Source organism: Coffea arabica, chromosome 8e, assembly GCF_036785885.1.
Source record: "Coffea arabica cultivar ET-39 chromosome 8e, Coffea Arabica ET-39 HiFi, whole genome shotgun sequence".
NCBI lineage: Eukaryota > Viridiplantae > Streptophyta > Magnoliopsida > Gentianales > Rubiaceae > Coffea > Coffea arabica.
The window spans coordinates 4,978,097-5,002,482 of NC_092324.1; the positions used below are offsets into that span (position 1 = coordinate 4,978,097).

The 24,386-nt window shown below is 39.2% G+C and overlaps 1 protein-coding gene and 1 pseudogene across 3 annotated transcripts; one reads left to right on the top strand and one right to left on the bottom strand.

Annotated features, from left to right (window-relative positions):
- Positions 1-535: 535 nt before the first annotated feature.
- LOC113703104 (uncharacterized) lies at positions 536-5,416 on the bottom strand. 3 transcript variants are annotated; one of them, XM_027224348.2, is made up of 4 exons: positions 5,056-5,411; positions 4,394-4,506; positions 4,209-4,293; positions 536-903 (listed from the first exon to the last, which is right to left on the bottom strand). In XM_027224348.2, the coding sequence occupies exons 1-4, from the start codon at positions 5,278-5,280 to the stop codon at positions 886-888; spliced, it is 441 nt and encodes a 146-aa protein (XP_027080149.1). In that variant the 5' UTR covers positions 5,281-5,411; the 3' UTR covers positions 536-885. The 3 variants fall into 3 exon arrangements, with proteins under 3 accessions (XP_027080149.1, XP_027080148.1, XP_071918187.1); XM_027224347.2 differs by lacking the exon at positions 536-903 and adding an exon at positions 950-1,296 and having other exon boundaries at positions 5,056-5,407; XM_072062086.1 differs by lacking the exons at positions 536-903; positions 4,394-4,506 and adding an exon at positions 950-1,296 and having other exon boundaries at positions 5,056-5,416.
- Positions 5,417-7,420: 2,004 nt separating this feature from the next.
- On the top strand, positions 7,421-22,554 carry LOC113704426 (protein TOPLESS-RELATED PROTEIN 2-like; annotated as a pseudogene).
- The last annotated feature ends 1,832 nt before the right edge of the window (positions 22,555-24,386 follow it).

Genomic DNA, 24,386 nt, shown 5'->3' on the forward strand with positions numbered 1-24,386 from the left:
GTTATGACTACGAGTGCGCCACAGGAGATTACCCGACTTGTGACTGGAGGTTTGATGAAAATCGAACGTACCATTTCATTCATAAGACAAATACATGGGTAGCGTATGATTACAATCCTAATTATGAGTCTCTTGGAAGAGGGGGTGTTGTAAGAGGTTTCTTTACTAATTGAGAATGTTTAGTTGAAAAGGGGCAAAAAAAAAAAAAAAAAAAAAGCAACATACACTAGCTAATAACAAGAAAATTTGCGGCCCTTTTCGAGGAGTATTTCGTAAATTACGTTTAAGTAATTTATGGAATTCAGTTATGAGATATTTTAACTAGATGATTAGTCTAGGTCTAGGAATAATGTAACTCAATTTGTTGGAGGTACAAGTGTGTGGTTTTTAGTCCTTTTAGTCAGTGTTGCTCAATGAATAGAGAGCTTCAAGTCCACAGGTAGTGAGCGGAGCAAGGATTTACCCGCTTGAGCTCATGTTGTAATCTCCTTCAATGGACAAAAGAATGCTTCTACATAATATAAGCATGTCAACATTTGCCTAATGATCGAATGAAATTTACTTTTCTAGCCGCAGCATTTCTTGTACTGAAACAATAATGTTACATGCTACAGAACGAATACTGCATGCGCCCTATTGTTCTATTGAGAATTGAGAGTATTGATGTGCATAGAATACAGGGTGGAAACTTAGACTTTCTGGTAGTTTAGTAGCAACTACCATCGGTTAATTTTTTTTTATTCCCTTTTCTTTGTTTGTGTTCTAATTTCTCCATGAATTTTGCTGCTCAAGTGTCCTCCAACCTTGACAGACCTACTCATGCCAAGTCCCTACTGTACAGTGAAGAACTGGTATACCTTCAATCATACCAGCAATCTTGCTCTTTTAGTGATTGCAATAAGACTGCATAATCAAGACCAAACATTAATAGAGTTGCTTAATTCTAAGGTTTCATCCAGAAAGCTACTAGTCTATTATTTGATATTTCATTGCCAAAGGGATTTTTCAATCCAGATTGGTTGTGTAATAGCCTGTTATCGTTCAAGTTAATGTGCGGTAATTAAAAGAATGGGCCGCAGAAAATCCCTAGAAAAATGTTTTTCACCAGAGTTCTATTCTAAAAAATGAGTTACAGAACAAATAAAAACAAGCTCTGACAAATGCCTTTTTTCAAGCAAAAACAGTAGCAGCCGTGAGGTCAATAGTTCATCCAGAAAAGTTGAGCTTCTTCATCACTTTTGCATAAGCCAATGGGACAGTACCAGGACGTCTAAGCCTGCGCCTTGCTTTCTTAGACTGCATAAATAATGATCATATTAACCTCACACAGTATCAATCCTAGTTAACTGTTCCTAACCGCCAAAGTCTTGCAAGTATGGTCAAGAGAGGGGAAAAAATTATTCGGCGCTAAAAAAAAACGTCTAGAGAAAAGCACCCAAAGAATCTTCAGCACACGACACAATACTCCATATTTGTAGTTTAGAAGTGGAGAAAGAGGCAAAAATTAACACAGTGATATCCCTTTCGTGCGGTAAGAGTAATACTGACAGCATTTTCCACATAAAGCAGTACTTCAAAAAATAATAATAATAACCAAAATGAAACAGCCATGAATGGACGGGTAGACAGACAATATCATACACCTCACCTAAAAACTATGGTTATCTTTCTCTACATATTCAATAATGAAACATTCAAACAGATGATGATACCATATTAGAAAAAGTGAAAATCTGAGAGGGAACTGCATTCTGCAGCTCTACAAGTGAATACAGCAGCAAAATTTCAATCATTGAAAGCTTCAATCACATCAAGAAAGACAACACAATTCAATAAGGTCCCTAGCCTGTGTAAAATCAATTGCACACCTCCACCTTTATTCCTTATGGTGTTTGATTTCCTATTTGTATAGCTGCATAATTCTGTTACAGGGTTGCAACCCCTTCAGCACATAATTAAAGAAAACATCCACATGAAAAGTCATATTAATCCCATGCCACATATGGGTTTGATCCATATAGATGTATCCAGCATACTAATTCACAAAAGGGTGCCTATCAATGCAAAACCAGGAGGAACAGGAGTAACTTATGGAAATTGGCAGTCAACAAATAAAGGATATGGTAAACCTATGTACAAGGGAAATAGTTGATGTGTCACAAACTCTACACCCGCATATGTACCTAAAGTTCAAATATAAATGCTTGGCGTCTCATTCAAGATTACTCAGTTGAATTAGCTTCAAGCCCTTTTTCCCCCTTGTGAAATAGCTAATTATTTCTTCAAAAAGCCCTGTTTGCTAGGGAATTGTGAACTAAAAAAGTGAAAAAGATAGAGAGGGGGCGAGAGCGAGAATCTTTCTTTCTGTTTGGGATTCACTAAAGGAATAAAAGATGAGGAAGATGCTTCCAAATTGGGGAGAAACATAGAGAAAACCAGGGAGGCATTAATATCTTTTCATACTGTCAGTTTAGCCCCCAGAACGTTATGGAAAGATACTTAATTAATTCTTGAGTCCAAAATCATCATTTAATCCTGCCAAAAAACCCAAACCGTTATCCACTTTTATCTTTTTGAACTACTCTCCTAACTTAACTGACATTTTTCTATTTCATCCTTCTTTATTCCCTCTAGACTAAAAGATAATTTCATCTTGAACTTGTTTTCCACATAGAACACATTAATTTAATTTCAAAATCAGAGTGACCAGCTATGCAGATGAGAAAGATGTTATTAAGACCTAAGACAACACCAGAACAGACATTAGAAGATGAGATGCTAACAAGATAACATCACCTACCTACACCTCTAACAAGGAAAAGAGAGCCAAGGTATAACCCTCAACATATGTGATATTAAACTGCAATTTTTCACTGATATCAAACTTCAATCTTGTCTGTCTGCTCCTAAATTTTCCAAAACAATATCTCCAGCATATTCAATGAAATAAGACTCTTAGATAAACGTGCCTTGCAAATGTAAAAGGCCCACAGACATCAAGCTAACTACCTTAAGTTTCATCCATGCACATAGTTTACGATGTTATTTGGTTCAAGGTATAATGGACAGCCAATTACTCTGAAACATATCCTTTCCCTGCCATATAGTCTGGTAACCATTACTAGCAAGGGAAGCTTGAAGATGGGACTATTCCCAAGTCAATTGTCAGTGGATGGAGAAAAGAAAGATTCTTTCCACATTTTCTTCCCTCCCTCACAAGTTATCTCACAAATTTACCAGATAGTTTCACAGTAAGCTAGTATTTTGTTGCAACTCAGGCTTAATCCAGAAAGGTAGGCCTTCCATTCTCCACTCTGTCAGCAGTAGCATGTTCCCTAAATGTCATACACAATTATTCAAAGGCTTGATAATTTCCTTTATATTTTAGGGTTGTGTTTAGATTTAGGAACAATTCTCTTTTTTAACTGTAAGGGCTTCCAGTTGTAGTTTATTTGTGAATCGAATAGATAGTTCATGTCAAAGGACTGGAGCAAAGGAGGATGGCAAATTGGAGGACTTGCTAATATTGTAGCCTGCCAATCAAATTCAGTAAATGAGAAGCAGAAAGAAGAAAGTGGAGATCATAGAAGCACTTCAAATGGTTATGCCAACAATACAAACAAATCAGTTAGCGTACTTATAAGACATGGGACCCCATAGTACTTATCCTTCTTTTATGGAAAAAGCAAAAAGAAACCAACGGCAAAGCTGAGTGACATGAAAATTTCAGAAGGCTATGCCATTCCATGCAAATCCAACTTCCTCCTATGGAAAAACAGAAAATGCATTTGAGCACGGCCTATAAAAGGCATTCTATTGAGCTCTTTTTCTATTTGACAATACATACACTCCAAGAAGAGCACATTCAATAAAGTTCCATAGTGAACTTTTGGAAATCTTCTCTACTCACTACAATTTTCAACAACAGATTTTTCTGCCCTACTATCTTGACCATATACTCATGACCTTTTCCTTAAAACTCCTACAGAAACAGATAAGCAACAACATGGAACCAATGTAACTCCTATAACATCTAAATGAAGGTGCGGTAACAGAAAACAAGTTTAAACGCGAGGTGCATTAAGCACAACAGTGAAAATAAAAGAAGCACTATAACAAGCGACTATGCTAAAAGCACCAGATTAAAATTCATACCAACTCAAATAATGTTATTATCATTTTATCCAGCAGTAGGACAATAAACAGACCTTTAAATGTGCATTGTGCCGCTTCCCTTCCTTCCAACGCCTAATTTGCCCATCCTTCATAACTCTAAATCTTCCCTTAAATGACCTGAGAGATAAAATTTACCAAAATCATTAGATGTTTGCAAATAGTAAATACAGACCACTAAAAACGAATTTCTTTGCATGTGATCAAGGGATTTACATACGAATAACATTTCATTTTGATTTTCTTGACTTTGGAAGTGATTGGAGTCAATGGTTGCCTACTCTTTAACTTTCTTTTCCTCTGTTTTGCAGTAATATGCCTCACTTGAAAAAACTGCAGATGACAACAATCAAAACAAATGACATTAGAACTTACTGATAATAAAGAACAGACCAATAAAAAAAAAAGACACAGAACAATCTCCCAATACCAATAAAGTTAACTTCTAAGTCAGTTAACCCATCCTAGATTCTCTAATCAATCCTTCAAACCAAGATATTAATCAATTTCAACAAATAATCTTACCAGCTATATTTTCTTGTTAAACCATAAGACCACACAGCAGCCAATAAAATTTCAACAGTTGAATAAATTCAATATTAAATTGCAACAAACCGAAAAAAAGTAACATAAATTTCCAACAACCATATCTCCCTCGATTTTGAGTTCAAAACGTAATCCATATTTAAAAGCAACAAAAAAAAGGCCGTAAAGACCCCAAAAAACAAAGCAATCATTTTTTAGTTCAAATTTGCTACAAAACTCGTTGGCCATCACAAAATTTAAAAAGCTAAATTTGTAATTAAAAAAATGCTCTTACTAGCCCAAAAAGAAATGAAACGTGAGAACAAAATCAGAAAAAGGGTTCTGAAATTTACTTACAGAAAGAGGGAGATGAGAGGGATTGGAGTTTGAGGGGTGAGGAACTTGAGGGACATTTTGAAGGGACTTAAAGCTGGGAAAAATTGGAAATTGGGCAGTGGATTTGTTGAGTAAATTAGGAGAAATGTGGAGGGTCCGTATGGAAATTGAGGTGGGATTTCGGGGCTTTGCTGAGTAATGCAGTGCCGAAGCCAGTGACCGGAGCTTTGAGCACCATCTTTGCATCGTCGTCTCTCAGGCCTCACTGTGTGCCCGTGAGTGTCTTCTACTGTGTGTTTTTCTTGGGGCTTTCTGCTGGGGTTTTGTTGTTGAATTGGGGGTTTCTTCAATGGACCCACCTAAAACAAGTGGAGACTGGAGAGGGTAGAATGGAAAATGAAGTTTGACATTGGGGTTATTAATAAAACTTCTAAAATTTACTGAATTTACTATTTTAATAATCATTAAAAAAAAACTTTAAGTTGGCAATCATCTAAGTGGAGGAATCAAATAGCCAATTGTAATATGCTTAATTCATGCTTTGCACATAGTTTGTACCAACTTGAAGGATACTAATAATATGGCTTTGATTATAAAAAAAGATTTCCAATTTTATGTGATTAATTTGGTTTATAAACTGACAAAATATGGAAAGTTCAATTTAGCCATAGAATGTGTGGGAATAGTTTTTAATTTAAGTGATTAATGGTTTTTTTGTTGCAACAGTAATATTTCTATAATTTAATCTATCCTAATTTAAGGGGAGTGAAGCTAATGGGAATTGAATCACCGAAAGAGCCGATGGAAGTTGAATCACTATAGGAAAAAATCAATAAAAACAATCACATATAGTGTCAAATTAGTGGGAGGCAAGGATAACCTTGATCTCCCATGCCACCAAGACTTAATTGCTTGATGGTGATCACCAGTTCAAAGGAATGGTGGCGATTAGTGGTTTTGTTACTAGTCCACTATTAGGTTTTATTTAATTGAGAATCAAAAGTTTGAGTCAATTTTTAGGTTTCATAAAGATGTCTAAATATTAAATAGAATTTATAGTTTTGCAAAGATAAAATATCCTACTAACTTTTTTTGTTAATGCATTGTGATAATATGATTCTTACATCAGAAAAAACTATCAGTTATTTAGCATTGTAGAGTACCAAAGAAAAAAGAGTTAAGAATGTCATACTAAGTTGATGATTACTTTGGCATAATAGATTTAAAATTTTGGTTCCAAAAGAGTTGTATATGTACCAATTTAGAAAGAAATACTAGTAATAAATAACCTTGCATGCTAACTAAATTGTGGCTCTATTTCATCCATATAAAACTCAAGCAAATTCTTACACACTTTACCATAACTTAAGTTAAATGAGGTACTAAAAAATATAATTGACATTTGTCATCCAAAAACATCTTACTTTAAAGAGAGCGAAAAATTCTGATTAATAGAGAGAATTGATCAATGGATTTAAAGACACGTATGAGGACAAATTACACAATGCTTTATCTACTTGTTTCCAAGGTAAACGAAGAAAGCCTTTCCATAGCTCTTTTTCAAGGACTTGTTATTTGTAAACTCTTACCCCCTCCGTTCCATTTTGATAGTTTTTGTTCTTTTTTCATACAGTTTAAGAAAAAGTAGTTAATTTTGTTGGAATAATCAATTTAGGTAGTTATTTTCCTAAAATACCCTCACATTATTAGAGTACAACTTTATGGGAACTTGAATTGATAGTAAAAAAAGAATCAACTCTCATTAAATGGGGTAGGTTTATAGTAATAACAACTTACATTGAATAAGGGTATTTTAGGAAAATTAAAATACAACTAAATTGTTCAATTGAAAAATGGACTATAATTTGGGACAGACGAAAAAGAAAAACATGACTATCAAAGTGGACGGAGGGAGTAAAACATTCTTTAGTTAATTTTTATCTTATAAACAAGTTTATTTTAAATAATGATACAATATTATTTTTTTGAGTACGATTCAAAAAAAAGAATGAATAAAATATTTATTTCTAATTCGATATAATAAACACTGGTTTTTATACTCAATTTACACTGAATAACCGTTTAAAAGTATACATTTATATTTATTTCCTCCTCATGACTTCATTCTTTCAAAATATTAACACTATAATAATAAACTTGCAATTTTGACAAAAAATAATAATAAACTTGCAAAGATATTTTTATTTTAGGCCATTTCAAGTATCAAATTTAAAAAGTTATTTTACAAACAATTTTTTCCCCCAAATGCCAAGATTAATTGTCAAGTCAAATGAAGAGCTTTTTATGGTGGTCTTAGGGTTTTTTTTGGGGGGGGGGGGGGGTTTGGTTGGGATTTAATCATCTTTAAGAAATGATTTGGCAACATTAGCAGCAAAAACTTGGGTAATTATTAATCTCAGCCATCAAATCCAATTCATAACCAACTGAAACCAAACACGTGGACATATTACCAATACAACTCTTTTGTATTAACTGCCTAATTCAGTTTCCGGGCTCACTTTCCTATCATTTCTTCAGTCATTGAGAATTTAAGACACTAATAATTAATAAACACATGAGGCCCCATTCCCCAGCAACTGGAAATTCCAACGTACGGAATATACATAGAAGTTGAAAGAAAGCGCAAAAAGGACAAAGGAAAGTACACTGCTCTAGTGGTGGCCGGTGGGACTAGACTGGTGCTGCTGGTGTTGCTTTGCAGAGGCTTTCTTTTCGAAAGAAAGAAAATCCCTACCTTCTCTTCCCCTACCATTTGGGGTCATATCTTTCAAGTAAGCTGCTTCTTTTAACTTTATAAATATGCATTTTCAGCATTTTTGCTTCAATTTCGCATCGACCCAGATCCAGAAAATGGCTTATTTTTCTGTTCTCCAAGTGTGATTTGTAGATGTTTGTAGGTAACGAAAATTTTTGGTTTGTTGGTTCTTGTTTTTGTGCTGAGATATTCAGTTTTGGGGGGCTTTTAAGGGGTTTGTTCAGAAAGTTGTAATCTTTGCTGTAGCCTGTATGATTTGCATTATTAATGTGTTGCTGTTAGAAGGTCGAAGATGAGCAAAAAGGAGGTTTTTTCTTTTTGTAACGATAACTGATGGTTAGGAGAAGATGATGGTATTGCAGTGATAGTAGATTCTGCATTTTCTTTTTTAGTTATAATTACCAATGGATATATGTCTATGTAGTTGTTAAAAATGTGACAATTTGATTAAGCTGGGAGTAATGGTGGTTCGAAATATCTATTCTTTCTGTGGTGAAATGAGTTTGATGTTGTACTTCTTGGTGCGAATGTTATTGGGTAATCAAGCAATTCTATTGTTGAGATGAATGAGGTTGAGCTTGATTGAAAAAAGGTGGAGGCTTGAAGAGCTATTTGTGTTATTTCAATCTGCAATTTTTCCTTTAATATCAGATATTTGCGCTGGAGTGGTTAGGGGTACTGGGTAGCATTACCATGCCATCCTTGAGTCGAGAACTGGTTTTCTTAATACTACAGTCCTTGGATGAGGAGAAGTTCAAGGAGACAGTCCACAAGTAAGTTTTGTTCATTTATTGTAAGACGAAGTCATTCATTTCTTGATTCCTGTTTCTACTGTTGTTGAAAATGAACGAGCTGATGAAATAGAATAAAGCATTTTATTTTTTCTTTTTTGTTGTCAATACGCTTGGGAGGGAGGTTTGTGAGACTGAATTACAACTGAATGTTATTCTTCTATATGATTTGGGGAACGGTGAAAGTGTGAAAAAGACTATGTACAAACTGTCACTCTTCCTAGAAAGAAAAGAAAAAGAAAAATTTGCCATTTTCTGAAGTTGGATTTAATTAACATGAAGAGTTTGTACAATACATGTTAATTGAAGGAATTTATTAAATGACTCTATTAGTTTAAAGATGAAGACTCTTGGCATGCTTGCTTCTGAGTTTATGGTGGAGTAGCATGTAATATTATTCAGGTTGGAACAAGAGTCTGGATTCTTCTTCAATATGAAATATTTTGAAGATCAAGTTCAAGCAGGAGAATGGAAAGAAGTTGAATGATACCTGAGTGGGTTCACAAAGGTTGAGGATAACCACTATTCAATGAAGATTTTCTTTGAATTACGAAAGCGAAAGTATCTTGAAGCTCTTGATAAGTAAGATTTTATGTCCGAGAGCAGGGATTTGCTGAGTTATGATAAAATCTGAGAAGTTATGATTATTCCTTACCTTACTATGCAGGAATGACAGAGCAAAAGCTGTTGATATTCTTGTCAAGGATCTTAAGGGGTTTGCCTCTTTCAATGAAGATCTCTTCAAGGAGACTACCTAGTTATTAACTCTTGAGAATTTTAGGTAATCAGATTCAGCATTTGAGCCATACAATACTTTCAGTTTCTTTGTGCCTTTTGAATTATCTTGTGGCATTGTTCTAGGCAGAATGAGCAGCTTTCCAAATATGGGGACACTAAGTCTGCACGAAACGTTATGCTGGTTGAACTGAAAAAGCTCATAGAAGCAAATCCATTGTTCTGTGATAAGCTCACATTCCAGCATTCAAAGCTTCATGATTGCGCACACTGATTAATCAGAGGTTACGCTGCTATCTATGTATCACTATCTGATTATAATTAGATGTGAATATGTAGGATACATCTTCATGTGTCCCTGTCTTGTATATTAAGTGGCATTGCTGTAAATGTTGATTTTGAATGTTAAATTACTGATTTAAGGTTTTAGGGAAGTAGACAGTATTTGTTTTTCTCATGGTTCCTGCTTTCCTTAGTAGGATATTTTCACTGAACTTTGTTTCTTTCTGCAGTCTTAATTGGCAGCATCAACTTTGTAAGAACCCCCGGCCAAATCCTGATATTAAAACCCTTTTCACTGACCATACTTGTTTGTCTAGTAATGGAGCTTGTGCTCCCCCACCTTCTAATAGTCTCCTTGCTGGACCTGTACCTAAACCTGGGACTTTTCTGCCTCTTGGAGCCCATGGCGTAAGTTAATGATCTTCTTTATATCCAAAATTGGCTTATGCCTTTTGTTTACCTTGTCACTATTCCAAACTGTCTTCCTGCAGCGATTCCAACGAGTTGTTTCACCTTCTCCAAGTGCCATTGCGGGGTGGATGTCTAGTGCTAACCATTCTGTACCGCATGCTGCTGTTGTAGCAGGTCCTCCAGCTATTGTTCAGGCACCTGGTGCAGGTCAGTTTTCAAATTATAACTGCTGGTACTGGATGATGTTTTGGGTTAATAGACTATGATTACCTCATGCAATGTTTTTAGCCACCGTTCTTAAACATCCGAGGACTCCACCTTGTGCTTCAGCAATGGACTATCAAACTGCTGATTCAGAGCATTTAATGAAACGGCTTGGTGTTGGCCAATCTGACGAGGTTTGTATAAATGAAGAAGTTTTGGCATGTTTTGCATGATTATGATCTGTTTATTTGATTCCTTGATGGGTGCAGTTTTTCTAGTGACCATACATGCTGATACAAATATTTTTCTAGGTTTCCTTTTCTGGTTCTACTCATTCTCCTAATATTTACTCGCCAGATGACCTTCCTAAAACTGTTGCACGTAACCTGAGCGAAGGATCTAATGTTATGAGTTTGGACTTCCATCCTCAGCAATAGACTGTTCTTCTAGGTTGATTCTTCAGAGACCTTCTTTTACTTGCATTGAGCTTAATCATGTGAAGTTACCTGCTGCATTTCTGAATTAACCAAATTTCATATATTAATTAAGATTGTTTATGATAGCCTCTCATCATTCTGAGCTTTAAGTATTTTGCCGGCTACTCTACCTGGTAACCAAATTTCATATATTAATTAAGATTGTTTATGATAGCCTCTCATCATTCTGAGCTTTAAGTATTTTGCTGGCTACTCTAGTCTACCTGGTAGTTGGAACAAATGTTGGTGACATTAGCATATGGGAAGTTGGTTCCCGAGAGAGGTTGGCTAATAAAAATTTCAAAGTTTGGGATATCTCGGCCTGTTCAATGCAGTTACAGGTCTGTATTTATGATACTTTAACCTGTCGCTCCTTGACTAAGGTGCTTAAATCTTAAACTAGTTGTTGTTTATTAATTTTCCAAATTTGTCTCGTAACATTACAAAAACCTTAAATGACTCTAGACAACTCTGGTGAAAGATGCTACCGTATCTGTGAACCGATGCATTTGGGGCCCAGATGGATCTATACTTGGTATTTCTCAATTTTTCTATTTGACCTTGTCAAAATTCATTAGGTTTATTTAAAACACATATCAAATTCTGTTGTCATTTGGTTTACTAGGTGTTGCTTTTTCCAAGCACATTGTTCAGATATATACCTACAATCCAGCAGGCGAATTGAGACAGCACTTGGAGGTATGTTGGTTTTAAACTGTTTGCTGTGTCTGTTTGTGAGTGGTAACTGTACAAATGTCTGATTGCTGATTAGTGCTTGGGTTTTCTAGATTGATGCTCATATCGGCGGTGTAAATGACGTTGCTTTTGCTCATCCTAACAAGCAACTGTGTGTAGTGACTTGTGGGGATGACATGATGATCAAGGTACTAATCTTCCATGAACATCTTAGTGTGGTTTTATTTTATCTATTTTCATGGATCTATCTATGACAGGTTTGGGATGCAGTTGCTGGTCGCAGGCTGTATATATTTGAAGGCCATGAAGCTCGTGTATATTCTGTCTGCCCTCATTATAAAGAGAATATCCAGGTAAGACCTTAAGGGTGCTATGCTGCCTGTTTTATTCTTTTACAAGGCGGTGTTTCTGACATCTGAATTAATTTCTGGGTCATCTTGAAGTGTGGCCGTGAAAAAGAATCATATCTTGATTATTTGAGTCCTTCGACGTGACATCATCATAATAAATCAGTGTTTGTTTGCAGTTTATTTTCTCTACAGCTATTGACGGAAAGATAAAAGCATGGTTTATAATTGCTTGGGGTCTAGGGTTGATTATGATGCTCCCGGACTTTGGTGCACAACAATGGCATATAGTGCTGATGGAACCAGGCAATTGCAGAAGCTCTATGCTGTTTAATCGATTCCAATTTGATGCTCATAATATACTTACACTTGGTGTATATTTCTTACCAATAGATGTGACTTCATCTTACGCTATTTTTTCTTTTTGGGGTTGAAAGTATAACACGTTTTCTGCTTCTTTCAATTACAGTTGCTTTTATGATAGTTTTAGTTATTGCTACTGTCTCTGTAGACTATGCTGTCACCATATGTGCTTTTGGCATAGGATGCACTGTCGTCAAGTCTGATAACATTTGAACATTATCAGGTCCTTACCATTATTAACAAAACAAGTTCTTAAATATTCTTCTAAAACTTCTGGAAAAGCTGTGTATTTTGAGATGCCTAATTTGTTGAACTTTCTAATAATAAGGAAATAGGTTCTTTCCAATTCTTGTAAATTCATATGGTGGTATAATTCTTTGGCAATGGCATCAAAGACAATTAAGATGCAAGTTATTTCTGCTTAAACATTCGTGTAACCCTCGAGATGTTCTTCTGAAGCCAAAATCTAGCATGGTGAAAATTAGCACTCTGTGTTCTTTTCTTTTGCATACTTTTCCCTTGGAAAGCATTGGCGGTTTATTCATCATTTTCTATTAGCATCTTTCAAGCAACTACGGCTAGAAAAAAAACGACACGTGCATGCCAAACGAGGGGCGACTGCTGTAACCCTAATCTTTGAGGACCGTGCATGGAGGGGCCTCCGTGGCCGCCGCCGGCCACGGAGGGTGCACCTGGCTGCGCAGCACCTTCCAAGTCGTTCGCCGACATGCTATCTGGTTCAGGCCGGCTGGAGGTGTCAAATATTCCTGATCTGGGTTGTTGTTCAATTCATAGAGGGGAGCCGGCGCTGCGATTATCCCAGAGAGATATGCATCTGCTTTCGATGCCTTTTAAGAATGCTTTGGTCGGACGTTTTCCGTTTCGTCGCCCACCAATGGAGGTTATTAGGGGTTTTTTTGTTTCGCTGGGTCTCAAGGGAGACTGTGAGGTTGGCCTTCTGGATATGAATCACGTACTGATCAGGCCGTTGACGGAGGAGGATTATACACGACTTTTTGTGCGCCGGTCTTGGTTCGTGAAGGGAGCGCAGATGCTGTTATCCAAATGGACATTGGATTTCAAAGTTCATCAGGATTCGACATATGCTCCGGTGTGGGTATCTCTGCCATCACTTCCTTTGCCTTTGTTTAATGCGATGTACATTGCCAAATTAGCTGGTTTGTTGGGACGATGTCTGAAGATTGACGCAGCGACTTTGGCCCTTCGACGTCCTTCGGTGGCGAGGGTCCTGATTGAGATGGATATATCAAAGCAGCCCCCGAACCGTATTTGGATTGGGGAGGATCAGGACGGGTTCTGGCAGGCTGTAGAATATGAGAGCTGGCCGAAATTTTGTGGATTCTGCACTCGTTTTGGACATGAAGACGTGGAATGTTTTAGGAAGAATCCGGATCTCCAGCCTTCCAAGAGGATCGGGACAGCAACGGTGGGTTCCCAGCCTAACAATGGTCATTCTCTCTTGCAGAGGGAAGGAGCGCGGAAACAGGTGGAGTGGCGTCAGCGGACTGATGGTGCCTTGGTTTCTGGCCAGGGAGTAGAGGGCAAAATTGCCGCCAATTGTGATCCTGAGATGGGTGCTCCCTCTGTGGTGGAGGACGCGACCGCTGATATGGGGCGGGGGGTGCAGCACCAAACATGGGTTCAGAAGGCGCCGATGCTATTGACTAATTTTGTTAACGTTTCGACAGTAGAAGAAGTTTTGGCTGGTGATGAGACTGCTGCACTTTCGGTTGCTGCTGATGTGATTGCTGCTATACCTGAAACGTCTTCGGGGGATATAAAGGAGTTGGAGCAGGCCTCGGCTCATACGTTGGTAATGCAGGTGGAGGAACGGGAGAGGGAGGAGTTGGTCGCGGCGTCTGTTAATACCTTTGCGGTGTTGAACGCTATTGATGACATGGAGGTGCAGGATTTTGATCGTACTCCTGCTAGGTCTGCGGGTCATTTTCGGGCAGCCAAGGGTCATAGACGGCAGTGCTCGGACGGGGATAATCCGGGGGAAGTAGCACCGTGGGAGCAGCTAAAACAGTTTCAAATGGTGTTGCATCGTCGGCTGCGCCATGCTTCAAAGCGATCAAGAGAGGGGCTGAGTGCGCGGGAGCAGCCTCAGGACGCGGGCGCTGGTCGAATTGAAATTAGGCTCCAGGGTGGCCACTCGGAGAACGCTCCTCTTAATCAGGTTCAGCTCCAATCTAAAAATCACTATTCTTTGCGGTCTCATGTTAAGTCCCATTAAGTTTGTAGTTTGGAATATATGTGGGGCTTCTCGCAAGGACTCCCTTAGATATTTGCATAAGATTTGCATAAATAATAGAATAAGATTGCTGGTTCTTTTGGAACCTTTGTCGGACATTCCACAATTGGAGGTGGTACGTCGGCTCCTGGGGTTTGATAAGGCTGTGGGAGCATTGCATAACAAGGTGTGGGTATTTTGGTATAGTGAGCTGTCTTTGAGCTTCAGGGAGATGGCAGAGCAGCTTCTTCACATGCACATCATATTTTCCTCTGGGTGTTCAATTCAAGTTTCGGCAGTTTATGCTAGATGCTCGAGGGTGGGGCGTCGAGAATTGTGGTCGGCAATGGAAGGATTAGCGGGAGAGGTTATCGGGCCATGGCTACTGGCAGGGGATTTTAATGTCATCTCCAACTCGGAGGAGCGTGTGGGCGGTTCTCCGGCTAATGCAAGGAACATGGAGGAATTTAATGAAGCTATCGGCAGTTGTGGCTTGTCGGAGGTGCCATTTGATGGGGGGTTATTTACCTGGACGAATGGTAGAGTATGGCAGAGATTGGATAGGGCCTTCTTGAATCAGGAGTGGGCTGATGGGTATGAATTCTCGCATGTCTCCCACTTGTCCAGGGGACGGTCAGATCATGCTCCACTCTTGATTAACTGTCAGAATGGGGGCCACAGCAAGCGGTCGTTTAGATTTCTGAATGTTTGGAGGCGGCATTCGGGTTTTATGAACGTGGTTCGGCAGGGTTGGGCGATGCCGGTTGAGGGTGAGGGTATGCCGAAATTTTATAACAAGCTGAAAGCTGTTAAGGGGTGCCTGCAGGTTTGGAATGTCCAAGTATTTGGCAACATTTTTAGCAAGGTACGGGAGGCCGAGGCTTTGATGAAGCAACGTGAGGAGCAGTTTGACGCGGAGATGGATTCGGCGTCCAGGGCAGCGTTGGAGGAGGCAAAGGCGGTTTATGCACGGAGTTTGGCGTTGGAGGGTTAGTATTGGAGGCAGAAGGCGGGCATCAAATGGTTGCAGGTTGGGGATGCTAACTCAGCATATTTTCACTCTCGATGCCGGCAACGGCGAAATTTCAATTTTGTCGCTCGAATTAAAGATCAGTCGGGTGCATGGTTGGAGGATCTACAACACATCAGGCAGTCCGCAGTGGATTTCTGTTCGTCTTTATTCGCTTCTGAACGACATGGGTGGCATTCGCCGGTGCTTCCCTTCTCGGTCCCTCAGTTGGCGCCGGCGGACAATGACATGTTAGCTGCTTTACCAGACATGGCAGAATTAAAGGGGGTGGTTTTCGCGTTGGACGCAGACAGTGCACCAGGGCCAGACGGTTTTGGGGCGGGTTTTTACCAAGCCTGTTGGGATATTATCCAGTCTGATTTATTGGAGGCGGTTCAGGCTTTTTTCCAGGGTATGCGTTTGCCTAGGAGTTTCACTAGCACATCTATTTTGTTATTGCCTAAGATCGCAGGCGCCATGCAGTGGAAGGACTTTCGGCCAATTAGTCTTTGCAACGTCTGTTCTAAAGTTATTTCTAAGCTCGTCTCGGATCGATTGGGTAGGGTTCTCCCTGCCTTAGTATCACCGTGGCAGACTGGTTTTGTTCCAGGCCGGGGGATAACGGATAACATCCTTTTGACGCAGGAGCTGGTGGTAGATTTAGATAGGCGCCTGAGACACCCGAACCGCATGTTAAAGTTGGACATGGAAAAGGCATATGACAGGGTCGAGTGGCCATTTCTTTTGTTTATGCTTCGTAAATTTGGTTTTGCGGAACAGGTGGTCGACATTTTCTTTCGTCTGGTGTCTAATAATTGGTTCTCAGTATTGGTGAATGGTGAGGCTGCTGGATTTTTTAAATCTTCAAGGGGTGTTAGGCAGGGTGACCCGGTTTCTCCTGGCCTATTTGTGTTAGTGGCAGAATTTTTAGGCCGCGGGTTACACCATCTGCTGGAGCGTCAGCCTGGTCGGTATTTTGTTACGGCAGGGCTTCCGGTGCCGTACCTTGCTTTTGCGGATGATATGCTTTTGTTCACAAGATGTTCAGAGGAGTGCCTGGTTGCAATAAAGGGTTTTTTATCGGAGTACGAGGAGACTTCAGGCCAAAGGGTGAATGTCAGCAAGAGCTCTTTTTTTTTGCCTTCAGGGGCTACGTCGGAACAGGAGCAGTTGGTGACTAGGGTTCTAGGCTTTCACAGGCAATGCTTCCCATTCACCTATTTGGGTGCTCCTATATATAAAGGCCGGAGGCGGGGTGTCTTGTTTGATGATATTGTCTCTAAAATGCGGGCCCGTCTTGAACACTGGAGTACTAAGCTGCTCTCCTTTGGGGGTAAGATGGTTTTAGTACGGCATGTACTGGCTTCATTACCTATGTACTTACTTCAGGTGGTGAATCCTCCAAAGGCGGTACTCACACGGTTGGGTACAATTTGTAATTCCTTTCTTTGGGATAATAAGGGGGAGAGGCGCATTCATTGGTCTTCCTGGGACAAGCTGTGTTTTCCCATTGATGAGGGGGGTCTGGGTTTTCGGTCCTTTAATGACATGGCAAGGGCTTTTGCGGTTAAACTATGGTGGCGGTTTAGGCTTGGAGAGTCCATTTGGGCAAAGTTCATGCATGCCAAATACATCAAAGGAGTTCATCCTTCGGAGGCATTGGTAGAGCGGGCTTCAGATACGTGGAGGCGTCTTGTGGCCGTACGTCAAATGGCTGAGCAGAACATTAGGTGGTGTTTAGGGGAAGGACTTGTGGATTTTTGGAAGGATAGATGGGTTTTTAATGAGCCCTTAGAGAGTGTGGTGGGTGGCTCTGACAAGCCTCATTTTATAGTCGCAGAGTTTATTGCTAGGGATGGTTGGGATGAACAGCGGCTTGCCCGGTGGGTTCCAGGGTTTGTCGTCCAGGCGATCAAAGAAGTGTCTCACGATGTGGCTCGGAAGGATATGATGGTGTGGGTGCCTTCGTCATCGGGCGACTTCACGGTTAGGTCGGCATGGGAGGTGCTTCGGCAAAGGAGGCTTCGTTCAGTTGTCGATTCCCTTCTTTGGCCTTCGGTTTTGCCGGCAAAAATGTCTTTTTTGGCCTGGAGATTGGTGCGTAATTTCCTCCCTCTAGATATGACATTGAGTTTTCGGGGTTTGGCTTTGCCCTCTCGGTGCGGGTGTTGCTACCTGGAGGAGGAGACTCTTTTGCATGTTTTCTTAACTGGTCCAGTTGCTTCGGAAGTGTGGAGGAGAGTGTCTGGCCGATTTGGTTTTCAGCTGCGTAATTGCTCCAGTATGGCGTCGGTTTTTATCTCTTGGCATTTTACGTCAGCTTCCTCTGCGAAGGATCACATTCGGTCAGTCATGCCGGTTGTAGTGTGCTGGTTCCTTTGGCTTGCCAGGAACCAGGAGCGGTATCAGGGCAGGCGATGGGAGGTTGGCAGGATACTCCGCGAGATGGATTGTTTTCTGGACTAGCTCGGGAGGGCAGGTAAGTTTCGTCGGGCGCATTTTGCGGGGGATGCGGATTGTGAGTTACTCAGGTTCATTAAAGTTTCCCCGCGGAGGGGGACCCCTTGTGCGGTGGCCTGGGAGAAACCGCCACTAAGTTTGCTTAAGCTCAACTCGGACGCGAGTGTGAATCGTGGTAGGGCCTCGGGTGGTGGTCTGTTGCGGGATAGTCATGGGAAGTTGATCTTTGCTTTCTACAAGGAATTTGGAGATCAGCAGGTGTTGGAGGCAGAAAGTATGGCTTTGTTGTTTGGTTTGCAGTTGTGTGTTCAAAGGGGGTTTTGCCCTTCATTGGTAGAGGTGGACTCCAAAACGTTGGTGCATTTGGTTGGCTCTGGGGTCATTGCTAAATGGCCATTATGTAATATTTTGAGGAAGATAAGAGATCTTTTGGAAGGTTTTTCGGCTTCTCTCTCACATATTTTCCGAGAGGCTAACTCCTCTGCGGATAGGTTAGCAGCTTTAGGGGCTGGAAGCACCCGGGTGTATGATCAGGTTCACCAACTGCCGGCTCTGGTTCGGGCTTCGATTAGTCTTGACGCACGGGGTGTGCCGGGTGTTCGTTGGTTCAGTGAAGTGAGTTAGGCTGTGGTTTTGGTTGTAACTGTCAGTTTTTTTTTTTTTTTTTGGGGGTTTTCCACCCTCGTTCATTTGTTCTGCAATAAGATTTGGGGCTGGCATCCCCTCCCCGTGTACGGGGTTTGCCTAAAAAAAAAAAAAAAAGAAGTGCAAATGTCAATGGAATATTCAACACATTTGGAAAAAAAAAAAAAAAAAAAGCATTGGCGGTTTCTGTTCTCTATGACTTTTTTATTTTCCTTTTTTGATTTGTCCAAAGTTGCTTCATCAATCTGTTATTGCTTCAGATTATTCTCTTGTGGGACGAGCAAAGAAGGTGAATCCCACCTTGTTGAATGGAATGAGAGTGAAGGAGCTGTCAAGAGGACATACTCTGGTTTTAGGAAACGGTCTTTGAGTGTGGTGCAATTTGATACAACAAGGAATCGTTTCTTAGCTGCTGGTGATGAGTTTCAGATTAAGTTTTGGGACATGGATAATAACAACATGATTGCTTTCACCAATGCTGATGGGAGATTGCCTGTTAGTATCTCTTTTGAAAACAACCATATTTTGTTGATAAGCCTTTTACTGCAACTTGGCAAATTTAAAATCAATGATAAGTCATTGCAGGCAAGTCCTAGACTGAGATTCAACAAAGAAGGATCATTGCTTGCTGTTACAACAAGCGAAAATGGAATCAAAATATTGGTGAATACAGATGGACAATACTTGTTGAGGATGCTGGAGAGCAGAACATTCGAGGGATCCAGGGCTTTCTCTGAACAAGTCAATGTTAAAATACCTCCACTTCTCTTTTTATTCGTTTTCTTTTTTTGCAGAAGGGCATCACATGATTTATGTCTTTGCATTGTTTCCTGCAGCCTGCAATTGCTGGTTCTTTGGGCCCTATTGGTCATGTTGCTGCCCCTGTTGCTCCAATCCTTGAATGAACCGACAGAATTCAACAGTCATTATCCATTGGAAATCTTGTATTCTGTTTTTTTCCATTTTATTGTCTTTAAAAACTTTTGTCTTTTAATTGATGATTTCTGTCTGTACATCCATCTTCAATGTTGTTGCTGTGCTTTGTTTGGCTCACTCATTGATCTGACTCATTTACAGCCTGCCATGGAGGGAAGCACAATAGCTGATGTCAAACCAACGATTTCAGATAATGCTGATAGAATTAAAAGCTGGAAGTTTTCTGATATAGCTGAGGCAAATCAACTCAAGACGCTAAGGTTGCCTGACCCTCTGGCTGCTAGCAAGGTATATGCATGGTACATGGGTGGGATCCTCACTTTTATTGAAATAATTTTCGTTTTCTTGGGAAAGCATTCATTGTAGGACAGAATTTGATTGCATAAGTCAACTTAACCCAGCCAGTGAACAGCATAGCATATCCCACTTCCTGTTTTATGTAACATGTCCCGGCAACAATTTAGCGCCTCCCAACCGGTTACCCTATAGCCAGTTGCCCATTTCGCTAGCTGCATTCAAGCCACCAGAATCACCAAACCTCTCAATCACAGATTATCTCCTTTCTAAAACCTTTAACCTATTCCAAAGGCATAAGGATGAGAGAAGTGGAGAGAGAGAGATAGAGAGAGAGAGAGAGAGAGAGAGAGGGAGAGAGGGAGGGAGGGAGGGAGGGAGAGGGAGGGAGGGAGGGAGAGAGAGAGAGAGAGAGAGAGAGAGAGAGAGAGAGAGACGCTGAGTTAAGGTTATTGATGTATATGCATTCAGGTCTCCTGATGAAAATGTATTTATTGTGCCTGGTGTTGGTGTGATGTCATGATGTTCTAAAAAGTTGAATGAGGTATTAAAGTGCTGCAATCAGAAGTTGAGGGGATATCTGTAACTAGTGTGTAAGTCTCAGTGTTAAATGCGATTATCCTATATTTTATAGAATTTCTTGCTGTGTGTAATGCTTTGAAAGTTCTTTATTAACGGATACCCTTGGTACTTTTATTTAGCAAGAAATATGGGAATTACAGATTTTGCGTTTGCTTTACACAAATTCTGGTCTTGCTCTGTTGGTGTTGGGCTCTAATGCTCTTCATAGGCTCTGGGAATGTTAGCGCAGTGAATGGAATCCTTCTGGAACGGTTGGATTTTCAGCATGTTGTTTCCATTTCTGTTCTTTTTTCCTTCAGTTTAACCTTATCTGATATGTCCCATTTTTTGTATTTTTTTTCTTCCGTGTTGTATGTTCTGCGCATATCAGTCTACTGCATCCATCATTCCTCAGATGTGGCAGCCAGCTCTCATGTCTAATGATCTAAGTGAAGCCAAACCAGCAGAAGAGTCACCCGCATGCATTGCTTTATCAAAGAATGACTCTTACGTCATGTCTGCATCTGGTTGCAAGGTCCCTTTGTTCAATATGACGACGTTTAAGGTCTGTTGTTACCCTCTGCACCTAATGCCATTACGTTTATGGGTCAAAGTCCTCTTTTGCTTATCTGTCATTTTTTATGCTCAGATTGTGTTTTGATTGTGTCCATTGTTTGCGTTGTCTGACCTTTGCACGACCTCTGCTGATGGTTTAAGATGACAAATCCAATCCCTTGAATTTTGGTCAGGCCATGACTACTTTCATGCCTCCACCTCCAGCAGCTACCTACTTGGCATTCCATCCTCGGGACAACAATATTATTGCCATAGGAATGGAAGATTCCACCATACAAATATACAATGTCGGAGTTGATGAGGTAGATTTTCTTGTCATCCCTTTGGATTTGTGAATAATATCCTATTCCAAAGTGCTGATCATGTTGCTTATTTAAAGAAATTGTTTGTTTAGCACTTCACTGGCTTTTAGATAAAGATAATGATGCTGCCGCAGGATGTTTTGAAAATGAAAGCTTTTATGCATGATTTTTGTTGCAATCACTTGACTAATTCTCTTTGTCTACCTCAGAGTACATCTTTTGTTGTTGAGACAGCCCCTTTGAAGTCCCTAAACCTTCCACAATAGGTCAATTGTGGATTATATTATACCAGTTTGAGCCTTATGGTAGGATTTCGTGCTTTGTTATCTTGAATGTGGCATCATTTGGAGGCCCAAATCACCTATAATTTCTAAAGGTCCTCAAATTTAAGACTAAATAGGAAATTAGGAAGGAAAACTTAAAAACTTATATTCTGTTTGGTGATAGTCAGATTCTGGAGTAGGAGCAAGAGCCTGACTTACTAAATGATTATGGAAAACTTAGTCTTCTTTTTTTTTTTTGTGAAAACTCCAACCAATGTTTATTTGGGTCCTTCCTGCACATTTCCATTGTCGTTTTCCTGTTTTCTTGCATCTGTATTGCGTGATATACCCTAATTTCTTGTTTTCCATTACATGCCTCTGTTTTCATTTAAAGGGAAGATGTTGTGACATTGGTGCATACGATCTTTCTTTAAATCTACTTTTCCCTAGATTGACTGGTAAAAAGGACTAAGAAGAAGGTTGCTTTTGGAATTAAGAAGCCTACAGATCTGTTGATTACGATCTTTTTTGTATATGATGGCTGCTTCACTATCGGCTTGTATGTCTTCTTTTCCCCCTGCTTGAGATGGAACTATCAGCTGTTTTTCTTTTTGACCCTTGTTTTGAATTATAGGTTAAAACCAAGCTTAAGGGGCACCATAAACAAATCACCTGAATGTATTGGTATCATCTGGAGCTGATGCACAGGCAGGTGCTTTTTCTTTTTTCCCATGTCTGGATTGAAATTATCTCCTTAATCATCTGTAAAAATATTAAGGAGCTAACTGCTCATGATTGGTGGACCATATTGTTTGCAGCTATGTATCTGGAACATTGATGGTTTGCAGAAGAAGAAAATGAAAGCTATGCAAGCACCACGAGGTCATACATCACCTGTAATTGGAGAAACTAAAGTTCAGCCATCTGAAGATACTTGTTTGCTTGCCTTTCACCCAGATAGTTAAACTGTAAAGTTAGGTTCCTTGTCCCTCCTAGTGAGCCAAATGTTGAAGGGCAAAGATACATTTTTTTTAATTAATTAGTTGTTTGCTTTTGAGACCTGCATGGTTTCTTGATTTCTGACCATTGATTCATTTGTAAAATTTCAACAGTTAATCCAGCTATGTTGCAAAGTCCAATCTCTCTCTCTCCCTAATGCAACTCTGGTCTCCTATATTTGGATCTTTCCTTGAAGAAACTTAGGTCACTACCCGAAAGATCAAAAGAGACTGTTGGCATAGTTGCCATTTGTTTGATTGGATTTATAGTTTGATTGCGGTTTATAGTTTCATTAAGAAGAAGAAGGTGCAAGTGCTGAAAATTGCAATGATTTGGGGTCCGTTTGTTTCGGGTGAAAATATTTTTCAGGAAAATACTTTCCTAATTTCCCGTGTTTGGTTGCACAAAAGTTGCTGAAAACATTTTCCGATGTAAAATATTTTCACTCGTCTTATGGAAAACAACTTCCCTTCCAAACTTACTGAAGTTGTTTTCCGAAATGCATGCATCCCGCCTGTAGTATGTTCTAAACTTACTGAAAACATCTTGTAGTATTTTTTTTTTTTTTTAGTATAAACAGGAGGACTCGAACCCAAAACCTCGTCCTTACACTCCCTCCCCCGTACCACCCAACCCTCCCCCTAGTATATTCAAAATAAAAAAAAAATCTCATCCTATTCATCCTATACTAGTAATTAATTATGTATAACAAGGACATTCTTTTCTAGAAAAACTTCCAGCAGTGAGAGTGTAAGATATATGTCACAATAAGCATTGCATGTGATTAATATTTGACACTAAATGACCAGCAATTTATTTATTGCTTAAGGAGATATTTTTTATTCATATATACGTTTTTCCAAGATTTTTTAAAGTTAAACAATAAGATAAATTTTCTTATTTTGTATGGGAAGAAGTATGTAGTTATAATGTGTAGAAAGTAAAGATAGAGATAAAAGTGAAAATATTTCAAAAGTTAAACAAACACCAAAAAAATGAAGTAAGAAAATATTTTCAATAAGCTAACCAAACACCTGAAAATGATGAAAGGAAAATGATTTTCATGGAAAATTACTTCCACGGAAAATATTTTCCCAAGGAAAACATTTTACTTCCAACCAAACAGACCCTTGATGCAAATTAACTAATTGCACTCCGAATATTTTGATTGCATTGTAAAACGTAGAAGTTTGGGGTGCTAAAACTTCAATTTGTGATTATTGTTATCATCTATTAGATATATTGAAGACATACACTTTAAAAATAAGTCTTTGAAAAATAATATAATAGGGAAAAAAGTCTTTAAATTTATGCACATGAATAAACGCATCAATGTATACTTTGACAAACATAATTATAAAATGGAAAATTTTAAATTGTGAAACATTTATTGTATTTAAATTAAGAATGTGGATCCCATCCATTGGCCATCAGAGTGGCACATAAAATCGAGACCTTTTTTTTTTTTTTTCCTGAAGTCATTGAGACTTAAATGACCTGGGGTTAGGGCTTATTTTTGAGTAAAATTTTTACATAGACCACTCAAGGCATGAACTTCCTGGGACAGAGGCGCGAATTTCATTTCGCCATACCACAAATTTGTTAACAACTATCAATAGATAGGTTACAAAATCTGAAATTATGTTTTCTTAGATAATTATTTGTGAATAAAACTATACAAGAAAAAATCCAATAGTGAACTGCTAAAATGATAAATAGTCATGTGCACATGAAATTACAAGATATAAATTAGCATTCTTGATATAATTATGAACTTCATCCAACCAGAGTTTCGTTATTTGAGTTGCAAGTAAGATGTGGATGGAATAAAGTGATTGCATTATGAGAAAATTAAATTTTTTAATGAAATACTAATACCTTCTTCATTTAAGTCATAATATCTGCTATGTTTTTGGTTCCAGATTAGTCATAATATGTTTGTTCTCATTCAAAAGTTACTTCGGATTTTCAA